This window comes from Limulus polyphemus, unplaced genomic scaffold (assembly GCF_000517525.1).
Source record: "Limulus polyphemus unplaced genomic scaffold, Limulus_polyphemus-2.1.2 Scaffold181, whole genome shotgun sequence".
Lineage (NCBI taxonomy): Eukaryota > Metazoa > Arthropoda > Merostomata > Xiphosura > Limulidae > Limulus > Limulus polyphemus.
Window position 1 is genome coordinate 710,333 of NW_013665791.1, and position 20,898 is coordinate 731,230.

Consider the following 20,898-nt stretch of genomic DNA (forward strand, 5'->3'; position numbering starts at 1 on the left):
GCCACACCAGTCACGTGACCTCGATGACGCAACAATATGAATATTTTTTTTTACTAAAAGATTAGCTATGATATGAAAATCGGAGTGGCCTGTTTTAGTTGCAAACCATGGGATTGTCTTGGGTATGTTCCACTCCTTGTTGACATGAGAGTGGCTCTAAGTCACATAATTAGTGTGTGCACTAACATGTTACATTTTTCTTTGTTTTGTAAGCATAAACATATTTTGGATGAGATTGCTTTTCACAAGAATTGATATTCTACTGAGAATGTACTGAGATTTTGCTGAGATATTTCTGCGTAATATATACTTTTTATCAAATACCTAAATTTTGTGTAGCACGACTTAAACTCTAGCATAATAGAAATATAGTCATACTGGTGAGAGAGCATCAGCAATGTTCATTTTCTTTCCGTAGCTGATACAAATTATTTGTTTAAGTTTTTAGGCTTAACTTTGATTGTGTTTGTTTCAATAAAAATTGTGATTGTTTGCAAATCTGTGTCCAGTCTCTGCATTTTGTTTAAGAACTCAGATAAAGATCGAGAGGACACAGTCCTGATCCGTGATACAGTATTTAATTGACAAATCCTCATGTTTTTGTAATTTCTGCAGGCTACTCTGAAAGAAACCAGAGCAATTAAAAAATACCCACACCCAAAATATCCCGATTTATAATTATTTGGAAGACATTATGCCATCTTTGTCCTTGATGATTCTGGTGCCGTCTTCTGAAAGCAGTGGGCCAGTTTCTGACTTTAGAGGACTATAGACCATCTTGGTAGCACTAAAGAACATCTTAGAATTGTTCGTATCTGAATTTCTTAAAAAGATTTTAAAAGTAAGATGACTAAACACAAACTTATGACTCAAAAACTTCAGCTGGGTTTTGAGAAAATTAAAAAACACACACGCGAAAACAACAACAGAATTCTGCTTCACCATTTAGTGATTTTAAAACTTTATCATAAAAATAAATTTATTTTATTATGTTTGTATTGAAACTTTGTTTTATTGTTGATTATCTAGTGATTGTGATTTGGTAGATAGCTGACGCACCTCAATGGATATAAGCGTTAAGTTTACCAACTTACAACGGTAAAATTCTGGGTTCGCTTCCCCGCGGTGAAAAGAGTGTAGATATCTCATTGTGTAAGTTTGCGCTAAGAAACAAAAACTAACAAAACAATAGATAGCTTACAAGTATAGGTCCCCATCATATTTTTATGTAATTTCTGAAATAATATATTTATTTTAATCCTTATGTAGGTTCGATTAGGCACTATTCTTGAAGTTTATAGAACTAAAATTTTAATTGATTACTTTGATTAACATAAAATATATAGTTTACATCTAGAACATATAACAGTTACAGAAAAAATAATTGGCTAAATATATTTAACAAATACACAATAGGTCCCTTTAGCTAAAAAAAAGAAAAAGAAACAAGTGTCGCCAGTATCCTCTGTAGGAGTCAACATGCATTAGCCACGTCAGTTTCTAAAGTTAAACTTTTAAAAGAGATTTTTCAAAGAGTTATTTATTCAGCTTAATAATGAACGTTTTTCGGCTTGCTGGAGATTTATCTCATCTCTTGGCTATTATAATATTGTTGTTAAAAATATGGAAAACAAGGTCTTGTGCAGGTATGAAAAGCAGTACTAATACTAATTCACCAGACAAATAACTTGAGTTGTAAACTTAATCTTCGTCGTAGCATAAGTGCACGTAACTTTTGTAAGTTAAGAAAGTTAGACTTGCACAGTGTTACACAAGATACAGTATAACTTGGTTTACTGTTAGATGTAGGATAGACTTAGACGTAGTCATATTACTCATAATTGGTTAGTAACGGATGGGAACTTGTACTAAACGTGAATTTTCGCACAAATCTACAACAAGCAACAGTACAGGTCATTCAACCCATTGATAATAGCATCACCCAAGTCGTATCTCTGAACACATTTTAACAACAAACATTAGTCTCCAGACAAAATAAGTTTTACCGCGTATTATTAAGTTTTAATCTCAGGTGTGTATTCTTGTTCATTAAAAACAAAATGTAATTTAAACAATTCTGCTTAAACAAAACAATCTGAGAACTTACTATCAGCTCTCTTGTATTCTTCTGCATATGATGCTTACATCTGACTAGAAACAAATAGGTGAAACTTCCAAAAGTATCAAGACTAATGTTATTAGATTTCTAGACTAAAAAACCGGGACCCCCTCATCCCATATATGGAGTGACACTGTAACAGCTCTTGAACAGTTTAACTTACAATAACACTTTACCATTTGCTAAATAATCTAATGTTTATTGTGTTGCATTTTAAAATTGTAGACAAAATTTTTTAAAGTTTAGCTAGATAATAATAATAGTGAAGAAAATATGCTTAAGTTGTCTTGAACCAATTAAAAAAACAAATTTTTTTTTTCTTAATTTTATATTTTGCAGCTGGACAGCTCTTCAAATCTCAGTTTTTAAGGTTGTCAATGACAGGTTAGGTTAAGCAAACAGCTAAGAGGGAGGGAACACTATACATTATAACCTACCTTTGTCAGGTGATTCTTAAAGTGGAATTTAAAGGAGCCATACTATCAAACTCAAACTGAGATATAGAGAAACTTGGACAATGTAATACTTTTACTGTTTCTGATTTGAACAAAAAAAGGATTAAAACTGAGATGATCCCAGTTTTATAAGATGTCTGATAACCCTAATCAAGATGTATCCTGTCCTGTTCCCATTTTTTTAAAATCAAATCACAGTAGACCCATACAGATTTCAAAAAATGTAAAAGATACTGATAGTGCTGATACTCAAGTTACCACTAATCCTACTAATAGTATGTTATTAACAGACATCTTTCCTCAGGTAATTTCTCTATCTGAACACAACAATCACATTACCTCTAGTCTCTCTGCACCCACAAATGGAACTGTTTAGGCTTTTCTGGTTTTATAAGAAAATAAAAACTGAACATAACACTCCAAATGAGGACTAACTAGTCTTGTAAAAGTATCTGTAATAGCCTCTACTTCATTTCAAAGTATCCGTAGAATAATTCCAAAACTTGTCCTCAAACATAAACACCTTAGTCTAATAATTATACTGTGGCATCTATCTTTAATATTTCTACATGTACTGGGTATTATAAAAATATCCTAATATGCAGTTGTATAGTTTGAATGGGTAGTCAAAGAAATTTTATTACAAACTAGCTGGAGTACCCGTCCCCTGGATGGAAATTATGTAAATTCATGATTAATGAAATGTTATCTTAGGACATAAAAAGTTGCTTTCTTTATATGTAATTGTAAAAAATGCCCATAAAAACTGCAAAATGCAAAACTGAAAATTTGTATGCATCTCCCCATGGACCCAACAACCCTTCATGCCAAATTTGGTGAAGATTCATTAACAGGGAGGTGAAGTAGTGGTAAAGAACAAAAAAATGCCCATAAGAACCACAAAATGCAAAACTGAAAATTTGTGTAGCTACCCATGGAGCCAATGAACCTTCAAATAATATTTGGTGAAGATCCATCAACAGGAGGTGAAGTTGTGGTAGAAAAAACAAAAATAACCATAAAAAATGAAAATTTGTATGTACCCCTGCATAGACTTAATGAACCAATTTTGGTGAAAATACATCAACAACCTGTAAAGTAGTTATATGGACAGACAACAGACAGTACTATTGTACTTATATAGGTGTGCAATGTTTTGACAAGTTTATATCATCATTAGGTACCTTTCGCTACCCATTCAAGCCATCTCGAAACTTTATTTTCTAAAAAGTAGGTTCCTTGCCATCAAATTTGAATTCATCACAGTAATTACTCAAGGTTTTGTAAGGCTAAATGTTTGTCTTTGTTATCCTATATATATCTTTTTAGTATGATTCTTCACTTGCCCACCACCGTAAATCTGTCATACTGTACAACTATCTCGGGTACCTGATGATGACATTGGATGTTTGTAATGAAGTTTCTTTCACTACCCGTTCAAGCTGTCTCCAAACTTTATTTTTTAAAAAGTGGATTTTTTGCCATCAAATTTGAAATCATGCAGTTGTGTTTTGAAATAAAAATAGGCATGAAGGTGTGTTAAATTATATAATTATATATCCTTATTTTGTTGAATGCTTTCAAGAGAGGTGTCTAGTTTTGCTGATTTATTTTGTATGTTGATTAAGTGTGTTGTCATTTAGGTGGTTGTAAAAGGCTTCTTTTATTTTTCATTTTCTTGTGTGTGGTCCTTATACCATTATTTTTATATTAGCTCATTTCATTGTATTATGGTATTATGGGCTATTGCAGATAAATTAATATTAGAATCTTATTATTTTCCTCGTTTGTCTTTACATTTTTCTAATGTATTAAAAGTCCATTTTCACAGCAGATATTGTGTTTTTGCTGTCTGTTGTTTTTTAAGTGGTTTGTTGTGTACTAACTGCAATCATAGAGTTTTATGGTTTTTGAACATTGTTTTGACTTTATGTTTACATATCACCAGTATGTTTTCAAAGAGACTTTTGACATTGAGGAATATAGCTGTGTGTGTGTTGTCTTCTTTTTTTCTTATTCTTGGTGTTTATTTTCTTTATAAAGTGTTTAGGGCATCCATTGTCAAGGATCGTTGTATTGATGTGTTTTCTTTCTTGTTCTTAGTAATTTCAGTATTACAAAAGTTATTTATTCTGGAAACTAGGCAGTCTATGGTGGCTTTATATTATTGGGGTGATTTGGTTTATGGCTGAAGTATTTACCAGTATATGTGCATTTCTTGTAAGCTTCAGTGGTATATGAGTTATGTATCTTGGTAATCATCACATCTTAGAATGGAAGTTTGTTTTATTTTATTTTGACTATGAATTGTGTTGCTGTATATTGCTACAAGCTACAGACAAGATTTCAGAATTCATTAACCATATTGCATGGATTGAAATATAACATTCCCAAGGAATTTAACTTTCCTTGAAGAATTTCATCTTTTTAGTTGGCTTTCCCAATCCAGAATGTGTAGCCCATCCATATTCCTTTAGTTGTGACCAATGAAAGTTAACATATTGCATGGATTAAATAATAAAAAAACAATTCATGAGGAAATGCAACTTTACATGAGGGAATGTAATCTTCCAAATAGCTTTCCCTCAAGTGAATGTAATTTTATTTCACTATTTCGATCCCTGTCTTGTATTACTTACTCTGAATACTTGAACGACCACTAGTGTATATTACATCCATTGTGATCTTGTAAATTAATGAAGAATAAAACATCTTTTTCTCCTGAAGAAGAATAGTCAACTATTTGAAAGTGCTTGAGTTTTGGGTCTTATTTTAAGTCTATTACACCTTATATGTGATCCTTTGTGCTAACTCTTTTATCAAAATAAAACATCTGTGTACTTATATTTAAAGAGAACTTTAGTTGACTATGAGCATATATTACATCCATTAGTGTCACATAAAATAATTGATTATGTTTAAATTGATCGTATGAAAGTAATCAACAGTTATTTTCAATTATTACTGCTTGATTATTCCAATTATCCTTTAATCAAAATTATGATTAAAACAATTAATGTCACAAAAATAATTAACTAATTGAAAATAATGTTTCCTGTTTCACCATTTTCAATTATTATCCAGTAATCAAATATTGCCATTAATATTTTTTCATTATTAATTTAGATTAATTCAAGCTTATTCTGTTTAATAAATTAGTATCACAACTCACAAAAATAATTAACCAATCAAAATTAGGGTTTATGAATATTACTATTTGTTATTAATCTAGTTATCCAAGTAATTGGAATATTGCCGTTATATTTCTTTGTTGTTAAACACAGAGCTACACAATGGGCTATCTGTGCTCTGCCTGTTGCAGGTATCACAACCTGACTTAGCATTATTTGATGTTATTTTTATAGCTATCTTATATGAGAATAATTGATCAGTTCAATGTAATTGTTTAATGAGCTTGACAATTAATCAAGTAGCAAATTCCACTAATTGTCCTGCTCTAACTGTAAAACATATGATGTCCAAAAGAGAGAAAAAAAAAAAAGTGTTTGCTATTGCTAACAGCTGGTGCTCTCACCCTAAACTTTATATGGGATATTGCTCTTAAAGAAAGAGTGTTATTATTACAAGTCAAAAAAGCATGGTTTGATGATGTTTTAGTCTATATGTACCAGAATAATTTCAGGTTAAGTTGAAGGGTTACAGATAAAAATGCATTTAACCCTCAATTAGTCGCATGGTAAAATGGAATGTGTGTGATGCCTGGGGTCATTATACCCCAAGGCAGTATTTAAATTATTATGAAGCTCAAACTTTGTTTTCTTTATTCAAACTCTTATTTGTAAGCAAAATACAATAATGAAAGCCTTAGACTATGGTTTACGATATTAAAATGTATTGCAGTGGCAATAAATCATTTTCTAGCCATTTGTATAAAATAAAAGCCAAAGTGGCAATATATAGTTGTACAAGATGTAATTATATATCATCTAAAACAAACTATTAAACAGAGAAATGCCAGAAAAGAATAAAAAGACATCTTTTAGCCATAAACTAAGAAAAAATCAAGTACATTAAAATCAAACTGACCTTGCAAACAGATATAATTCAAGTAGTTGTCTGAAGTAAATATGATCCCTATCTAAAACTTTGCAAAAACCTACAATGCAGAATACTGGTGAAGACTGCAACATGGATAGACATACAATTAAGAAAGCTACTGTGTGCAAGGCTAGGTAAAGTGCCATCTATCGCATAATAATTAATTAAAGAAATAGCATGGGGTCATAATGACCCCACATGACTAATTGAGAGTTACAAATAGATGTATTATTTTATCCTTAAACAAGTAAAATAGGTAACTGAAATATTTGTATGCATATTAAATAGAGTTATTTAAAGTTAACCATTTTAAAGCATGTTAAGCATTTTATGAATGCTGTCATATGAATGTAAGCTAAGATATCACAACCTGTTTTTTCCTGAAAAAAGGATTACATGTGATCTAGTTCAGGTATTCAGACATCAAATGTTTTTGAGTTGAATTCTGAGGATAGTAGAACAAGGATTCATAAATTAAGATTTGGAAAGGTCATACACATCTCCAGCTGAAATAATTTTTCTTCTCCACTGGAGTGATAAGACTGTGGAACAAATTACCAACTAGAGTTATAGAAGCTGCAACTTTACAAAAATTTCAGAAAAGGGTTAATGAATATTTAGTGGATAAGGACTAGTTGTAGTTAATCATCCTTTAAAAATGTGTGTTCCATAAAATTTTGTATTCTTGTTTTGCAGGTATATCAGGAAGGAGTCAGATTCTATTTGCTCTTGTCTATACTACCCGGTATCTTGATCTTTTTACAAACTTTATCTCTCTCTACAACTCTGTCATGAAAGTTTTCTTCATTTCAACATCATGTGCAACTATCTACCTGATGTATGTGAAATTCAAAGCTACATATGATCATAATCATGACACTTTCCGTATTGGGTTTCTTCTGATTCCTGTTACCATCTTGGGACTTTTGATTAACCATGATTTTACTCCACTTGAGGTACAATAATTAATTATTATATATTTTTTATTTTTAAATGTTGAGTATATTGGATTATGTAATTTTACTGAGTATTTGATATACCTTTAGGTATAGTTAAGTCTTTTTATAGGTAAACTTAAAGAATATATTGTGTTAGTAATTTTTTAAAAGTTGTTAAATAAAAACTTATTTTTCTACTTAAATGTTTAGATTTAATTTTTTTTACTTACAAGTGTTATCAATGTAAAGGTACATAATAAAAGATAAGTGTGATTTTATGAGAATATTCATAGGCAGAACAAAAGGGAAAAGTACATATAACAAAAATTATTATACTTCATGCAGGTTTTATGGACTTTTTCGATCTATTTGGAATCTGTTGCCATCCTGCCTCAGCTGTTTATGGTATCGAAAACTGGAGATGCTGAAACAATCACTTCCCACTACTTGTTCTGTTTAGGCTTGTACCGTGCTCTTTACATTTTTAATTGGATCTATCGATACTACTTTGAGGGTTTCTATGATCTGATTGCCATTGTTGCTGGAGTTGTCCAGACTGTGCTGTACTGTGACTTTTTTTACTTGTATGTTACTAGAGGTGAGTTAATTTTCTGTAGGCAGACAGTTGCTCTGAAGAAGCAGAGCAAAAGGTTTCATTACTGATCTTTCATCCATAATATTTGAAATCTAGAAAAAACTAACTTTGTGTGTTAAATTACCTTATTTCAGTCTTATAATAAAAGGGATATTTAATTACTGGAAGGAGTGCAAACAAATAGTGATTTGAAATTATATCTGAATTGAAGTACTGTAATCAAGAATGATGGTGAAAAATTTATTTTCTTCTAAATTATGCTTATGAGGAAATACTTAGTTTATGACAAATTTAGGCAGAATTCTAGAACTGTAGAGAACATAGATTCTTATCATTCATATTCTTTACCCAAACCAATTTTCTTGCTTAAGATAGGCTTTTGGAAAAGCTTTTCTATTTAATTAATTTTAGTTCATGTTTAGTATCTTACTGAAAGAATTTCACAATTAGGAAGTGTTACTACTATTTTGATAAGATAGTAAACTAATGTTAGAATGTGTAAAACTTCATAATTATTCTTTCTTTCTTAAATGCTACAAATATACATGTTTAACCAGGCATATTAAATACAGTATTAGAGTACTGCATGTTTAACCAATATAAATTAAGTAAAAAATTAGCTGGAACATAATTTCAAAGATATTTTGCAGCAAAAAACTTATACTTTAGGTAGAGTATTGCATGGTAAATAAAGCTTTTACACCTACCTAAAACGTTTAACCATCTGTTCAGTTGTTTTAAAGTGTAGGAAAGATTGTATTTCATGTTATATTTTTCTCTATATCAAAGAAATTCATAAATATTATTTTTTTTCAGTAATAAAAGGAAAAGCATTGAAATTGCCAGCCTAGATTCATTAACTCTGGGAAAATTGAACCTGGTCATGTTACATGTTGAAGTCCTCTGTGAAAGAAGAAAAGATTTGCTATGTCTTTGCTAGTAATTTTGTCTGTACTCACAAACTTTTGGGCTTCTTCAAAAAAAGAGTTTGAATCTTGGCTTACTTGGACATTTATTTCCATTTGCACTTGAAACTTGTCTTCCCTTACTACTGTATCTGGATTTTCTCTGTTCTATCCAAAATATTTTAGTTTATAATGTTGATATAAACTATATTCAACATGATACATGTACTTGATTTTTTTCATCATAATATTCCACAACTGTGTGTAAATTTGCTTTACGCTTTACTTAGATATACCTGGAAAACTACAGATTGTAATACCAGTAGCCTAATACAAGTGTGTTAAATTTTGTTTTTATGAATAGTCATAAATGTGTTTATTTACTCTCTAAACCCAACCAACATATGATTTGTTTATATCTTAAATCAGTTTAATTCCATTATCTTAAGTGAACGATGTAAGACTGATCTTTAATCTTGAGAAAAGTACTTGTTTCGATAATGCATGTGTGTTAAAACTATCAAGGAAGTGTAACGTACATAGCCGTGGGTGATGGTTACAGGTACTTCCCAATTTTTCTGATTCACATTATGATGCAAGAATCATATTCTTGATTAATGCTGATACAGTTATATTTAGTTCTTATTTTCCAGTCATTTATTCTGAGCAAAAGATATATATATGAAATTAATAAGGTAACTAATATCTTAGGGAATAAGGTGAAAAGGTAGTTACGTCTGCAGAAACAGTTTTTTCTACAACAAAACCATGAGTTTTGTCCGACCCTTCAATAACAATTTTTCCCATAGTAATTAAACACACAAACGAGTCAGGTGCTAGGCAATATCCTATCAGAAAGTTTTTTAAGAGGAATTTTGTACTTTAGAGTTTTACTGGTGTGAAACATTTGTAATGTAATTGCAATAAATATTGTAGGGCAGTATTTCATTGTAATGTTTGTCCATCTCATCATGCTGTGCTACATTGTTCTAATTTCCAAATTTTGGAATTTGTGTTTGTTTTCCAGGGCTTTAGTTGTTTCTAGAATACAACAGAAAAAGTGAAGCTTTATATACTGCATTTTTTTCTGTCTGATTATAATTTTTTGAATTAGTTTCAATATTTTGTTTTTCTAAGTCAAAAATCTATGCACTTTTATGGATTATTGTCAATATATATTTTTGTTTAATTACACTTATAGTCAACAAAACAAAATGAGTTAACACTTACTAAAATATCTACACTTCAACTAACCACATTTATATCTTGTAAAAGATGTGAATGACACTATAATGTGATTTTTTTTAATAGTTTTCACCATTATTTATCAAAAACTAGTAAAAATACAAAGTTTCATCCTACACTTTGAATGTTACTGAGTTTAGCTTTACTGACTAGGTGAACTAGAGTTGTGGTATTCTCTGTATTATTTTTACATTGTATTTTGTAAAGATTAACTTTAATAAGCCTTGAAAGTCAGTTTATTCTGCTTTAGTTAATGTGGTTTAAGTATTTAAATAAGTATTCATTTATTGCTATTTATTGTATTTTTCAGTAAAAAAACGAAAAACTATAAGCTTCACAGTTTAAAGAAATACAGATTAGTTTCAAGGACCGATAGAAGTGAATGTTTAGACCAAATAACGTTTCCATGATTGAAATGTGTTTAGCAAATTTTTGACCAAATTTCTTTCTTGCATAACTTAAAAGATTTGTTTTTACACTTACTATGTTTTAGCTGCATTTCTTTGTTAAATGTTTTACTATATAGGTATTATTTGATAAAACAATACTTTTCATAATTATCTTTTTTTTTTTATGACATAACCATGCTGCTTCACCCCTGAGTTAAAAACTATGATATTTTGTGTGTATCTGTTTACAAGCTTTTGTTCTTTGGTGGTCAATTTTGAGTAAAAAATATGTAACTTTGATTATGTTTTCAGCTAAATTACATTATCTAGACATTTATTTTTCAAATTATATCTTCATTTTCAACTTAATTTTTTGAAAATAGAAGTATGTTCTCTGTTTATAGCACATTAGTAAGTGTAATTCCCAATAAACTAATCTTAAATTGAGATGAGAATAATTGAGTATATACTATCAAATTACCACTATAAAAGGAAACTTATTTTTACTATTGAGAACAGATGTGTATTAAAAGTCCTACAAGATGAGTATTCAGAAACAATAGAAACCTTCATTCTGCCCTAATGAATAGTCCTAAATGTTAGGATGTGTTGTGTGTGCAGTCATTTGCAGTGTTCTTTCATTTACAAAATAACTGTTTTCCTACCATTGCATATGAAAAGTTAGGCTTTATTCATTTTTTTTATGCATCAAAGAATAATATGTGTGACTAAGCCTGTGAACTACTTTGTATTTCTGCTCAGTATTGTAACAAACTATACTTGACATCTCAGCCTTGTATATTTTTGATGTTCACTTTGTTTCCATTGCCACCAAAGTCATTCAGTATATAAAACTGATTACTATAACAAGATCAACTTATGAATATACATATACTTAGCAAAGGTAGGGAAGATGTTTGGATAATAGTAACCAATTAAGTTTAAAAAGGGAAAGGCTCCAGAGCAAATAATCCAATGAACTAGATACCTCATACACAAGTAGAAAGAAGGCTTAAGATTATGCAATGTTGTCTGTAACTATCTGGCTGCTGGAGGGGAGGAGGAAAATATTTCTTTAGTCAACAAAAAATCACAAGAATTATGTCTATACCAAATTTAGGTCAGAGCAAGCCCTAGCATGGTATCCCACAATGGAGGATATTCTACAGGAGCAACTATTCTCATTATACATATGCAAGAGAAAGTTACATTCTTGTTTACTTCAAAATTTGTGCACGTCTATTTGTGTATTAATAATTGATTTGCTTATCTGAAGTTGAAATGAAAATTACATGCTTGATGTTAGTTTGTGTGTTAGTTCAGTTTTTGAATTCTATATATATACAGGGGTTAGAAAAAATGTTGAAACACTAATAGTTTCATTAGGCATTATATCTCCTTACTATAAATGAACAAACCTGATTATTGAAAATACAACCCCCAATCCTACAAGTCTAATGTGCATACATCTATAACATCCTTACTATAATAGTTATCTTTTCATTTCTGTAATGTAGTGAAAGAAAAACTAAACAGAATTGAAAAAAGTCTGCCAAAGGAGAACAAAATACTAATGCTTCAAGAATGATGTTTTTCAAGGTGATGTCGACATGAACTGCAATTAGTTAAATCTCATGTACAAAAAAGCAACAACAACAAGAAGACCATGATTTCATAGAAAAGTTGGATTGTTAAATATAAAAAAAAGCTAAAATATTATCAAGATTCAATGTTAGATGCCAGTAAACAGTTTTTGTGAGAGAGATGTCATGAGCTCAATCAACTGTGATGTCATTGTAATTTGGTTATGTACACAAACATTCATTACTCCAAGAAGCTACATAGGACTGAGTATGTAATATTAAAACAATTTTGAATATGCATATCAGCAAGTCACGTGACAACCACAGCCAATCTAAAGTCACAATGGAATGTATCAGAATTACATTTTGACATTGTTTAGCCTTTGTAGGTAGTATGATACCATCGAAAATTAATAACTTTTGAGAAGGATATGTAACACTGCAAAATATTCATACATTTCTGGAATTTGAATGTACCATTGAGTTGCTATCTTCTTATAGTATTATAACACTTATTCTGAATTTTATTTGTTTTGAATATATGCAGATTTCACATAATACATGGTTAAGAAAACCATTAAGTTACCTTTGTTGTTCTTGAAGTAGGTAACATTTATTATTGCCCACGGAGGACATTGCTTAATGCAATGCTGAGTGATAATGTCAACAGCATTGTATTTTAATGGTTGTTCAAGTGATATTTAGAGGTTACCTCTCACCTGTGTTGTAATGAGAATGTTTAGTCATGTTGGTAGTGCTGTAGCAAGAAGCCTAACATCGAATACGTCCAAAATAATTGGAAAAAGAAAGCGCTCCTAATTTGAAACTTAAAACCAAAGCTAAACAACCAGCTAACAACAACACTGCATCTCAAACTGTGATAAACTTATCATGCCTGAAATGGGCAGAGAGGAAAAAATGTTAATATCTGATTCAGATACATTTAAATATGGAATTTGTGTGGGATCAGGCTGTTGAAATGGGCACTAGGTAACTGTCATCCCCTTATGACAAATAGGTTATGGGAAGTCTATAGGGAGGAGTGGTGTGATTTGAACACGAAATTCCTATGATGGAGTATTTTTTTTCCAATGGATACTCCACTTTAGGGCTAATTTCAAGATGTAAGATAATCAGTTAAAGCATAGACGGACATAGTGAAGATTAAAAACCATTTTGATATAACAAACTCAATCTCTGTAACATTGGTGCAATGTAACAAACTAAATTTAACAGCAGTGGGAAAAATTATCTAGATGTATTAGCCAAATTTACTTAAATATATGCCAAGAAAGCCTAGAGAAGTGCAAACCCCCATGCCTGATTGCAGTGTATTTAAGTGAGAAAAGTTTCATTATGAGGAGATGTATTTTCTTATTATAGACCTTGTCCAATCACTGTGCTTAAAGATAGGATAACAGATAGTTACAAGATGAATATAATAAGAAAACAGATTCATCCTATGTTATAGCACTTCCATCCTGGTTGAGACAGTTTTACAAGTTGAAAAGACATCTGTTTAGCGTGCAAACGTATTCAAAAGTGTTATCAATAAAAAAATATATAAATAAAGACCAGGTTATACCATTGCTGATTACAAAAATTTTAATGTCTTATAAAAAAAAAACAGAGTTTGGAAAACACGTGGTATCACAAAATAAATTAAACTGATAACCATAATATTTTCGGAAAGAAAGCCTTTGCCAATGTATTAATTCATTCCTTATGAAGAGACTACTATTTTCTAAAAGTGCTCGGGTTGTCACGGTCCTTTGTAATGTCTCATTAATACTTGTTTAAAATTAAAATAGTTTCATTTATTTGTTGTTAAGTGCAAAGCTACACAATGAGCTGCCTGTGCCCACAAAATTAAAATAGAAGAAAACCGTTCCTTTTCTGTAATTCATCAACGGAAATTATTATTACTTCATAACTATTTGGCCTTCGGAGAAAATGGAAATGAAATAACTTGTGGTAATCATTTCAATGGTGGTTCTTATTACAGTAGTTTCTTATAAGTAATCGTTATTTGTATATTCACAGTGTACAGTTTATAAGTAATAAAGCTCTTGCTAAAATAGCAAGTTTTCAACAGTACAACTGTTGAGGGAATACTCAATAGCCGCAGCACTTGATATTCTTTTAGGCAAGATTAGAGTAAATTAATCTACGAGACCTTTTTCTTCTTTTTATTAGCTATGTTTTTGTGCGCCAGCAATATCAAGCGTGATTCAATTTTATTACTTATCAGGATCTCTATCAACCTACCCTCAATTTCAAATTCTTTTTGGCAGGATTAAAGTAAATTAATCTACGAGACCTTTTTATTAGCTATATTTTGTACGCCAGTAATACCAAGCGTGGGGCGCGCGTATACCCGTTTCGATTTTATTACTCAGCAGGATCTCTGTCAGTTTGTACTTGAAAAACTCAGACACATTCTATGAGCCGCTACGCCACGTCTAAAAATTTATATAATGAAAATGTGTATCAATTTGCAAACAATTGTTGTTACAATTCAATGATTCTGAGAGACAGTAGTTAAAGTGGTCGTATAAACAGAAAAGACAAATCACTGCACTGATTAAACGACCTCAACTAAAATATGAACAAGAATTTAGTTCAAGTACGGTGAGCCGGGTGTGTCTAGTATGCCATGTTACAAATTGGACGGTCCATGGTTCGAGCCCACTATATGCGGTTGAAAACGCTCCACATTCTTATTTGTAACAGCCATACTCACTGTTTACTTGAAAAACGTAGTTGTGTATACAAAAGGTGCTATTTACTAACTGATCTCCACCGGATCAGTAATTCAAAATTAAGGATGGCTATGCCTGAACCTGTGGGCTTCTGACACTTTTTAGCCCATGTGTCATAAAAGATACCGTTCAGCTTGGAATTACCATATACTATCACGTATTTTTTATACTGCCATTATTCGAAGTATTGATCGTTCTTCAAGCTATCAAAGGGTAATTTTAATCGCCGTATAAATATGCAGTACATATTATTCAATAAGTAACAAAACCATGCTATAGAATATATAACAATATTCATTAGATGGCGCCACTTTATCAACATTTCAATGCACTACCCTGTTTCTTTTACGATATGTCTCCCAATGGGTCAGAAGAAAGTCTCCGAACTTATAACGGACTTATTCTCTGTGGCAAACAAAGCTCAGGTAGCATATTGTCTAGCTAATTAAACTAGCCAACTAAATAAACGTTTTTGAGACATATGTAAAAGAAAAATTATGTATTAGTAGAATATAGTATGACCAGTTAAACAAGTAATACCGCAGTAAGCCTAAAACAAAAACAGGTAAATTTCAAAATATTTTTTAAAACCCTAAAATAAGCTCTGAATTATATATACACAAATTTAGAAAACAACTTAGAATTACAACCTTAAAAATCACAAGTTATAGTTTGGTGACATTTATTAAGAACTTATATTATCCTTAAGGTTTAAATGACAAAAGCCTTCAATATATTAGAAAACCAATAGGCCTAAGAATAACTATGAAAAGAAGTTAACTCCGGATGTTTATTTATTTCCATATTCTCTTTAATTTGTCCATTGCGGCTCGAAATCAGGTATTATTTTACCTCTCATTATCCAACCTACCTGTTAACTTCGAGTATTTAACGAAAACTTACTGGACAGTGAAATTTAAGAGATAAAAGATACAGTGCCTAGCAAAAGTCTTTTGGGGTTAAATTACAAACGGTATGTATGGCGGAAACCCAACACTGCTCATAACGCGGCAAATACAGTCCCAACTGTCAAGCGTGGTGGTGGGCCCATAATGCTGTGGGGATGTTTTTCTGCAGCTGGCACTGGAGAACTTGTACGCATTCAAGGGATCATGAGCAGTGCAAAATATACACAGATGTTGGAGATAAACCTGAAGAAGTCAGTCGAAGGTTTACATTTCAACAGGACAATGATCCCAAATACAGATCAAAGGCAACCCGAGAATGGGTTCTGAGAAACAAAATTAAAGTCCTTGACTGGCCAAGCCAAAGCCCAGACCTAAATCCACTCGAAAATCTATGGAGAGACTTGAAGAACCTACAAGAACTGGAGTATATCTACAGGATACTGTGCAAAGCTTCTGGATGGTTATCCAAAACGACTTTCAGCTACCAAAGGATCTTCAACCAAATATTAACTGCATAATCATGTTAAACTTTTGCAACATGTGTTTTCAAGATTATTTTGTGTTATCTCACCAAAGTGAGTAACAATACACCTTTTGTTCTTTGTAATAATTAGAAACTGGTCTGAGATGAATATAATAAATATTTTTGGCCCTTTGAGTTATGTCTTTCACAAGAAAATACTTAAAATTTATTACCAGCACAGGGGGTGAAGACTTTTGCAAGGCACTGTAAATCTGAAATGCCATTTTTTTTACACACCTCTGATTTAGAATCGCAATGGATAAATTAAATGGAATGTGGGGAGAAAACATCTACAGTTAAGTTTTATTATCCTTGTAAAACAACATTGTCACATACAAGCATTTCAATAAATCCTCAATAATCTAATGTACAATACGTACTTAAGATATGTGCCTATAAATTGGTTGACCTTCACTAAATCCACCGTGAGAGTGCCAATTTGAAAGCTACCTTACCTCCTAGATTCTATATTACAATATACAATTAAAATCGTCTTGAATAAGACATTTCAAATAATAATAAGTTTCACTTGGTTACCTGGTTGAATGACGTTAAATCGTTCACGAGTGACTTCACCCAGATTAAATACATTGTATTTAAAAAGAAACACGTTATATCACTAAAATTTTTGAAATTCGTTTCATTACTGACATTTCGGAATATTTCTTCTAACCATACTTGTGCTTGAATGTTATTTTACATCTTGACAAACATGCTCTTTTTAAAGTATTACTTTTGGTGCGAAAAATGAAGATTTATTTTACATGCAGACCTAACATTTTTGATAAAATTCGTAAGGTGCACATGCCCCCCCCCCTCCACCCCTTATTAACTTGTCCATTACAGATTAAAAATCAAAATGGATAAATTAAGAGAATAAAAGGCAAGGGGGGATTATACGTGATTTGTGTCACAAATTTTAGGCCTATTGATTTGCAATTCGTCATCAGCTTTTGGCTCTTAAACCACATTGTTACATTTACTTTAACAGATATTGAAGGTTACAAATATATTTGAACTTATTATATTCTTCATCTGGTTCAATAGTCCTGTATACCTGAGGTGACACAAAATTTTACACATATAATACTATTTTACTGAAGATACAACATGAACCCAAAAACGTCGTAGCTGCTCTTCAGAAGTAATACTCTTCTGTGAACCCCACTAACTAATAACATCCTATAGCAAAGTTCATTTAGCGCTATATTCAGTAGTAGAGTTAAAAATTAATGTTGCATATTGTCAACGAATTAATTCAACACTGATAGGAATACTGATGCTTACAAAAGTTGTGGGTGTTATTTAAATTTAGCAATAAAATCTTAGCAAAATAGCAGTGATGGAATCCAGACTACCACTGGTTCCGAAAACAGTAGACACAACTAAACTCAAACTCTGCTATTGATGCCAAACTGGGCGAGGCTGTAGGAAGAATTTGATGAATTAAAAAAAAAAGAACGAAGGGGAAAGGGATATCTAATAAAGTAAAGTATGGGAAAATACGTTGTGACGAAACACCATATTAAAGGAACAACGTCCGAAAACTAGGACATGTTCACTTTCTCTCGTACGTGATTCATTTCTGCTTTGTCATTTTTGATGTATAGGGACTTGTCTTGGTCGGTATATGGGAAACACATAATAATTACTTGCATTTTTTTTAATCGTCACACATGCTAACTGAGATATATTTCTAAGATCTTTCTGAAATCTTTCAGTAACTTTTTAACCTCCTTTTATTTATATATATATATATATATATATATATTACATTCAAATATAATTGTCTAATTATGAGTTACATTTTGTAATGAGTTTATTATAGCCTTATAAACAAATTACTGTATTAGAAATAGCTTATTATAGTAAACACTTGAACACTCATAAATGAATTACGATGCAATTACATCATTGGTAAGAACAATTATTAACTACACTGTTATTGTTTCTTTTGTCACAGGATAATGCTAATTAGTGTTTTGCGTTAAAGCTGAACCTGATGTGAACTAATATATTATTATTTAAGATAAATGTGAACAATTTCGATACCTCATATTTAAATATCACGTTTTGAACACATAATCTCCGTTTGTTCTTAGCACAAAGCTACACAATGGGCTATCTACGCTCTGTCCATTGAGGGAACCAAACACTGAATTTTTGCGTTGAAAGTCTATGAACTTACCACTAGCCACTAGGGGACAAGCACTTAATAAAGACAAAAAAAAAACACTAAACAAACGAGTGTAATTTCTCTGGTGTAAACGGTATACGAGTATTCATAAATATATTACTATTCGTGTTAGAACAGTTCAATCATATAGTGATATGGAAGAGAATGAAGATGTTTTAAATACACATATGTTATGGAATTTAGGTGTGAATTTAACACACTTATTTTAGAGGGCGCCCAGAATTTATAAACTAAAGTTGAAACTTGACATAAAAATATAACGCCACTGTTTGACAGCCAAGAAACCACAGGAAAACGTGGGAGTTTTCTGATGTCCCAGAAACAAAAAGAAATGAGCGGAGGCAATGACGGCCCAGAAACAGTAAAGAATGATTGGGGGTTGTCCGACAGCCCAGAAACTGTTCGGAATGCTTCGAGTGTTGTGTGACGGCCCAGAAACTGTCCACTATGTTTGGGGATTATCTGACAGCTCAGAAACTGTCAGGAATGCGTTGAAGATTGTCTGACGGCCAAAAAACTGTCAAGATAGTAGGAGTTGCCTGAGGGTAGTAAAACACAGGAAACGTGAGATTGCTTAACATTATATATTTATGGCCAGATGTTAAACAAATCTGTTAAACTTCAACCTGTCCTCCTTATCGTTCAAAATACAATATTACAGCTAAAAGGTGTTACAGATGTTGCTACACATTCCGTAGCATATATGATATCATGCAAGTTTTGGATGAATGTGTTGTATAGCCACAAAAGGAATTTCGAAGAAAACCTGCAAATTTAGGAATAATATCTCACTCAAGAAGCCACAATTTGCATGGACTTCACACGGGCTTAGACGTAGTTAAATATTAAGTACGTTCGTGGATTCTCATTTGTAAACAACTGTTGGTGCGCACTTGCATCGGAGCTAAACACACTCTTAAACATCACATACAAAAACATGCAGACATTTTTTTGCTATGCAGTTTTCCATTTTATGCTATAAATAAAAACTTGATGGACCGGGAATGGCTGAATGATTGGTGTGCTCACACTGTAAATCCGATAGTTCGTGGTTCACCTTCTACACTTTCGGGCTGTGAATGCGCTATAAGATTAACAGCAAATCCCTGAATATGGTCAGACAAGAGTTGGAAGGTGGGTGCTATTGACTAGCTGCCTTCCTTCTGGCTTATCTCTTCAAAATCAAGTACAGCTTGTGAAGATAGCATTTTCCATAGCTATGCGCGAAAATTCTGAAATAAATAAACGTCAAAACTATGGATGTCACTGTACCTCCAGACCTTCGTACATTCTACACCATCAAGTTATTTTCAAAGAACAAAACTTGTGGACATCCTGTATTTCATCTAACCTATATATAAAGGCCAGTGTTTGCCACGTCACGCTTGATTTCTCGAAATAGGAGGAGTCATAAAAGCCAAAATGCATTTATTCAGATAGTTTGTTTGTTTGATTTGAAGTTAAGCACAAAACTACACAATGGGCTATTTGTGCTCTGCCCACCACGGGTATCGAAACCCGGTTTCTAGCGTTTTAAGTCCACAGACATACCGCTGTGCCACTGGGGGCTATTCAGATAGAATAGTTCGATTACTGTCTGCCCATTACGATTTTAGTGACGGGGCGTAAGAAGGCCGTGAGGATGGGATGCCGTGAAACCTTATAAGTATAGTAAATGTTGGTATAATAAGCCTAAAGTAAAGACGTAGCGTGGGATCACCTAGCCTAGAGTCAAGTGCATAAAATTTATCATGAAAGTAGAAATATCGAGTCAGTTTTAAACTTAAATCGTTTCTTGATTAAACTATTTTCTGTTATATCACCAACGTTTTTAATAATAAAAAAAATCTCTATAATCAACTCTAAATTTAGAAATCAAGAAATATTTTTCCAGTTTTGTTGTTTATATATTTCATTTTATACTTTCAGTACATAGACTAACAACAATATTAGGTTGTACTTTTTGTTGCTAGGCATTGTTAGAACGTAGTGTTACCAAAACGCACTGGCTTTTCTATGTATTAGAAGCTGATAATCTAACTGATTTTTACCAATGATTACATATACATAATTATTCTATGAATACGCCATGAATTAATTTCATTAATGATCTTAATTTTGATTGGCTCACAAAGGAATTTACCGACGTTTGACTGCCTCGACTGCACTTTTCTGCCTCATTGTTGGTCAGGCTTGATTTCACAAACTTATTTCAGTTAG

General features: G+C 31.8%; 1 protein-coding gene across 1 annotated transcript; it reads left to right on the forward strand.

Moving 5' to 3' along the window:
• Window positions 1-1,459: 1,459 nt before the first annotated feature.
• Window positions 1,460-12,010, forward strand: LOC106478124 (ER lumen protein-retaining receptor 2-like). The gene is made up of 4 exons (XM_013938636.2): window positions 1,460-1,646; window positions 7,330-7,589; window positions 7,917-8,169; window positions 8,983-12,010. The coding sequence occupies exons 1-4, from the start codon at window positions 1,556-1,558 to the stop codon at window positions 9,015-9,017; spliced, it is 639 nt and encodes a 212-aa protein (XP_013794090.1). The 5' UTR covers window positions 1,460-1,555; the 3' UTR covers window positions 9,018-12,010.
• Window positions 12,011-20,898: the final 8,888 nt, after the last annotated feature.

Excerpts from the sequence above, each read along its gene's own strand:
- LOC106478124 (XM_013938636.2), top strand. The coding sequence starts at position 1,556 with ATGAACGTTTTTCGGCTTGCTGGAGATTTATCTCATCTCTTGGCTATT. Across the intron at positions 1,647-7,329 it reads GAAAACAAGGTCTTGTGCAG|GTATATCAGGAAGGAGTCAG; the intron begins GTATGAAAAGCA and ends CTTGTTTTGCAG. Across the intron at positions 8,170-8,982 it reads TTACTTGTATGTTACTAGAG|TAATAAAAGGAAAAGCATTG; the intron begins GTGAGTTAATTT and ends ATTTTTTTTCAG.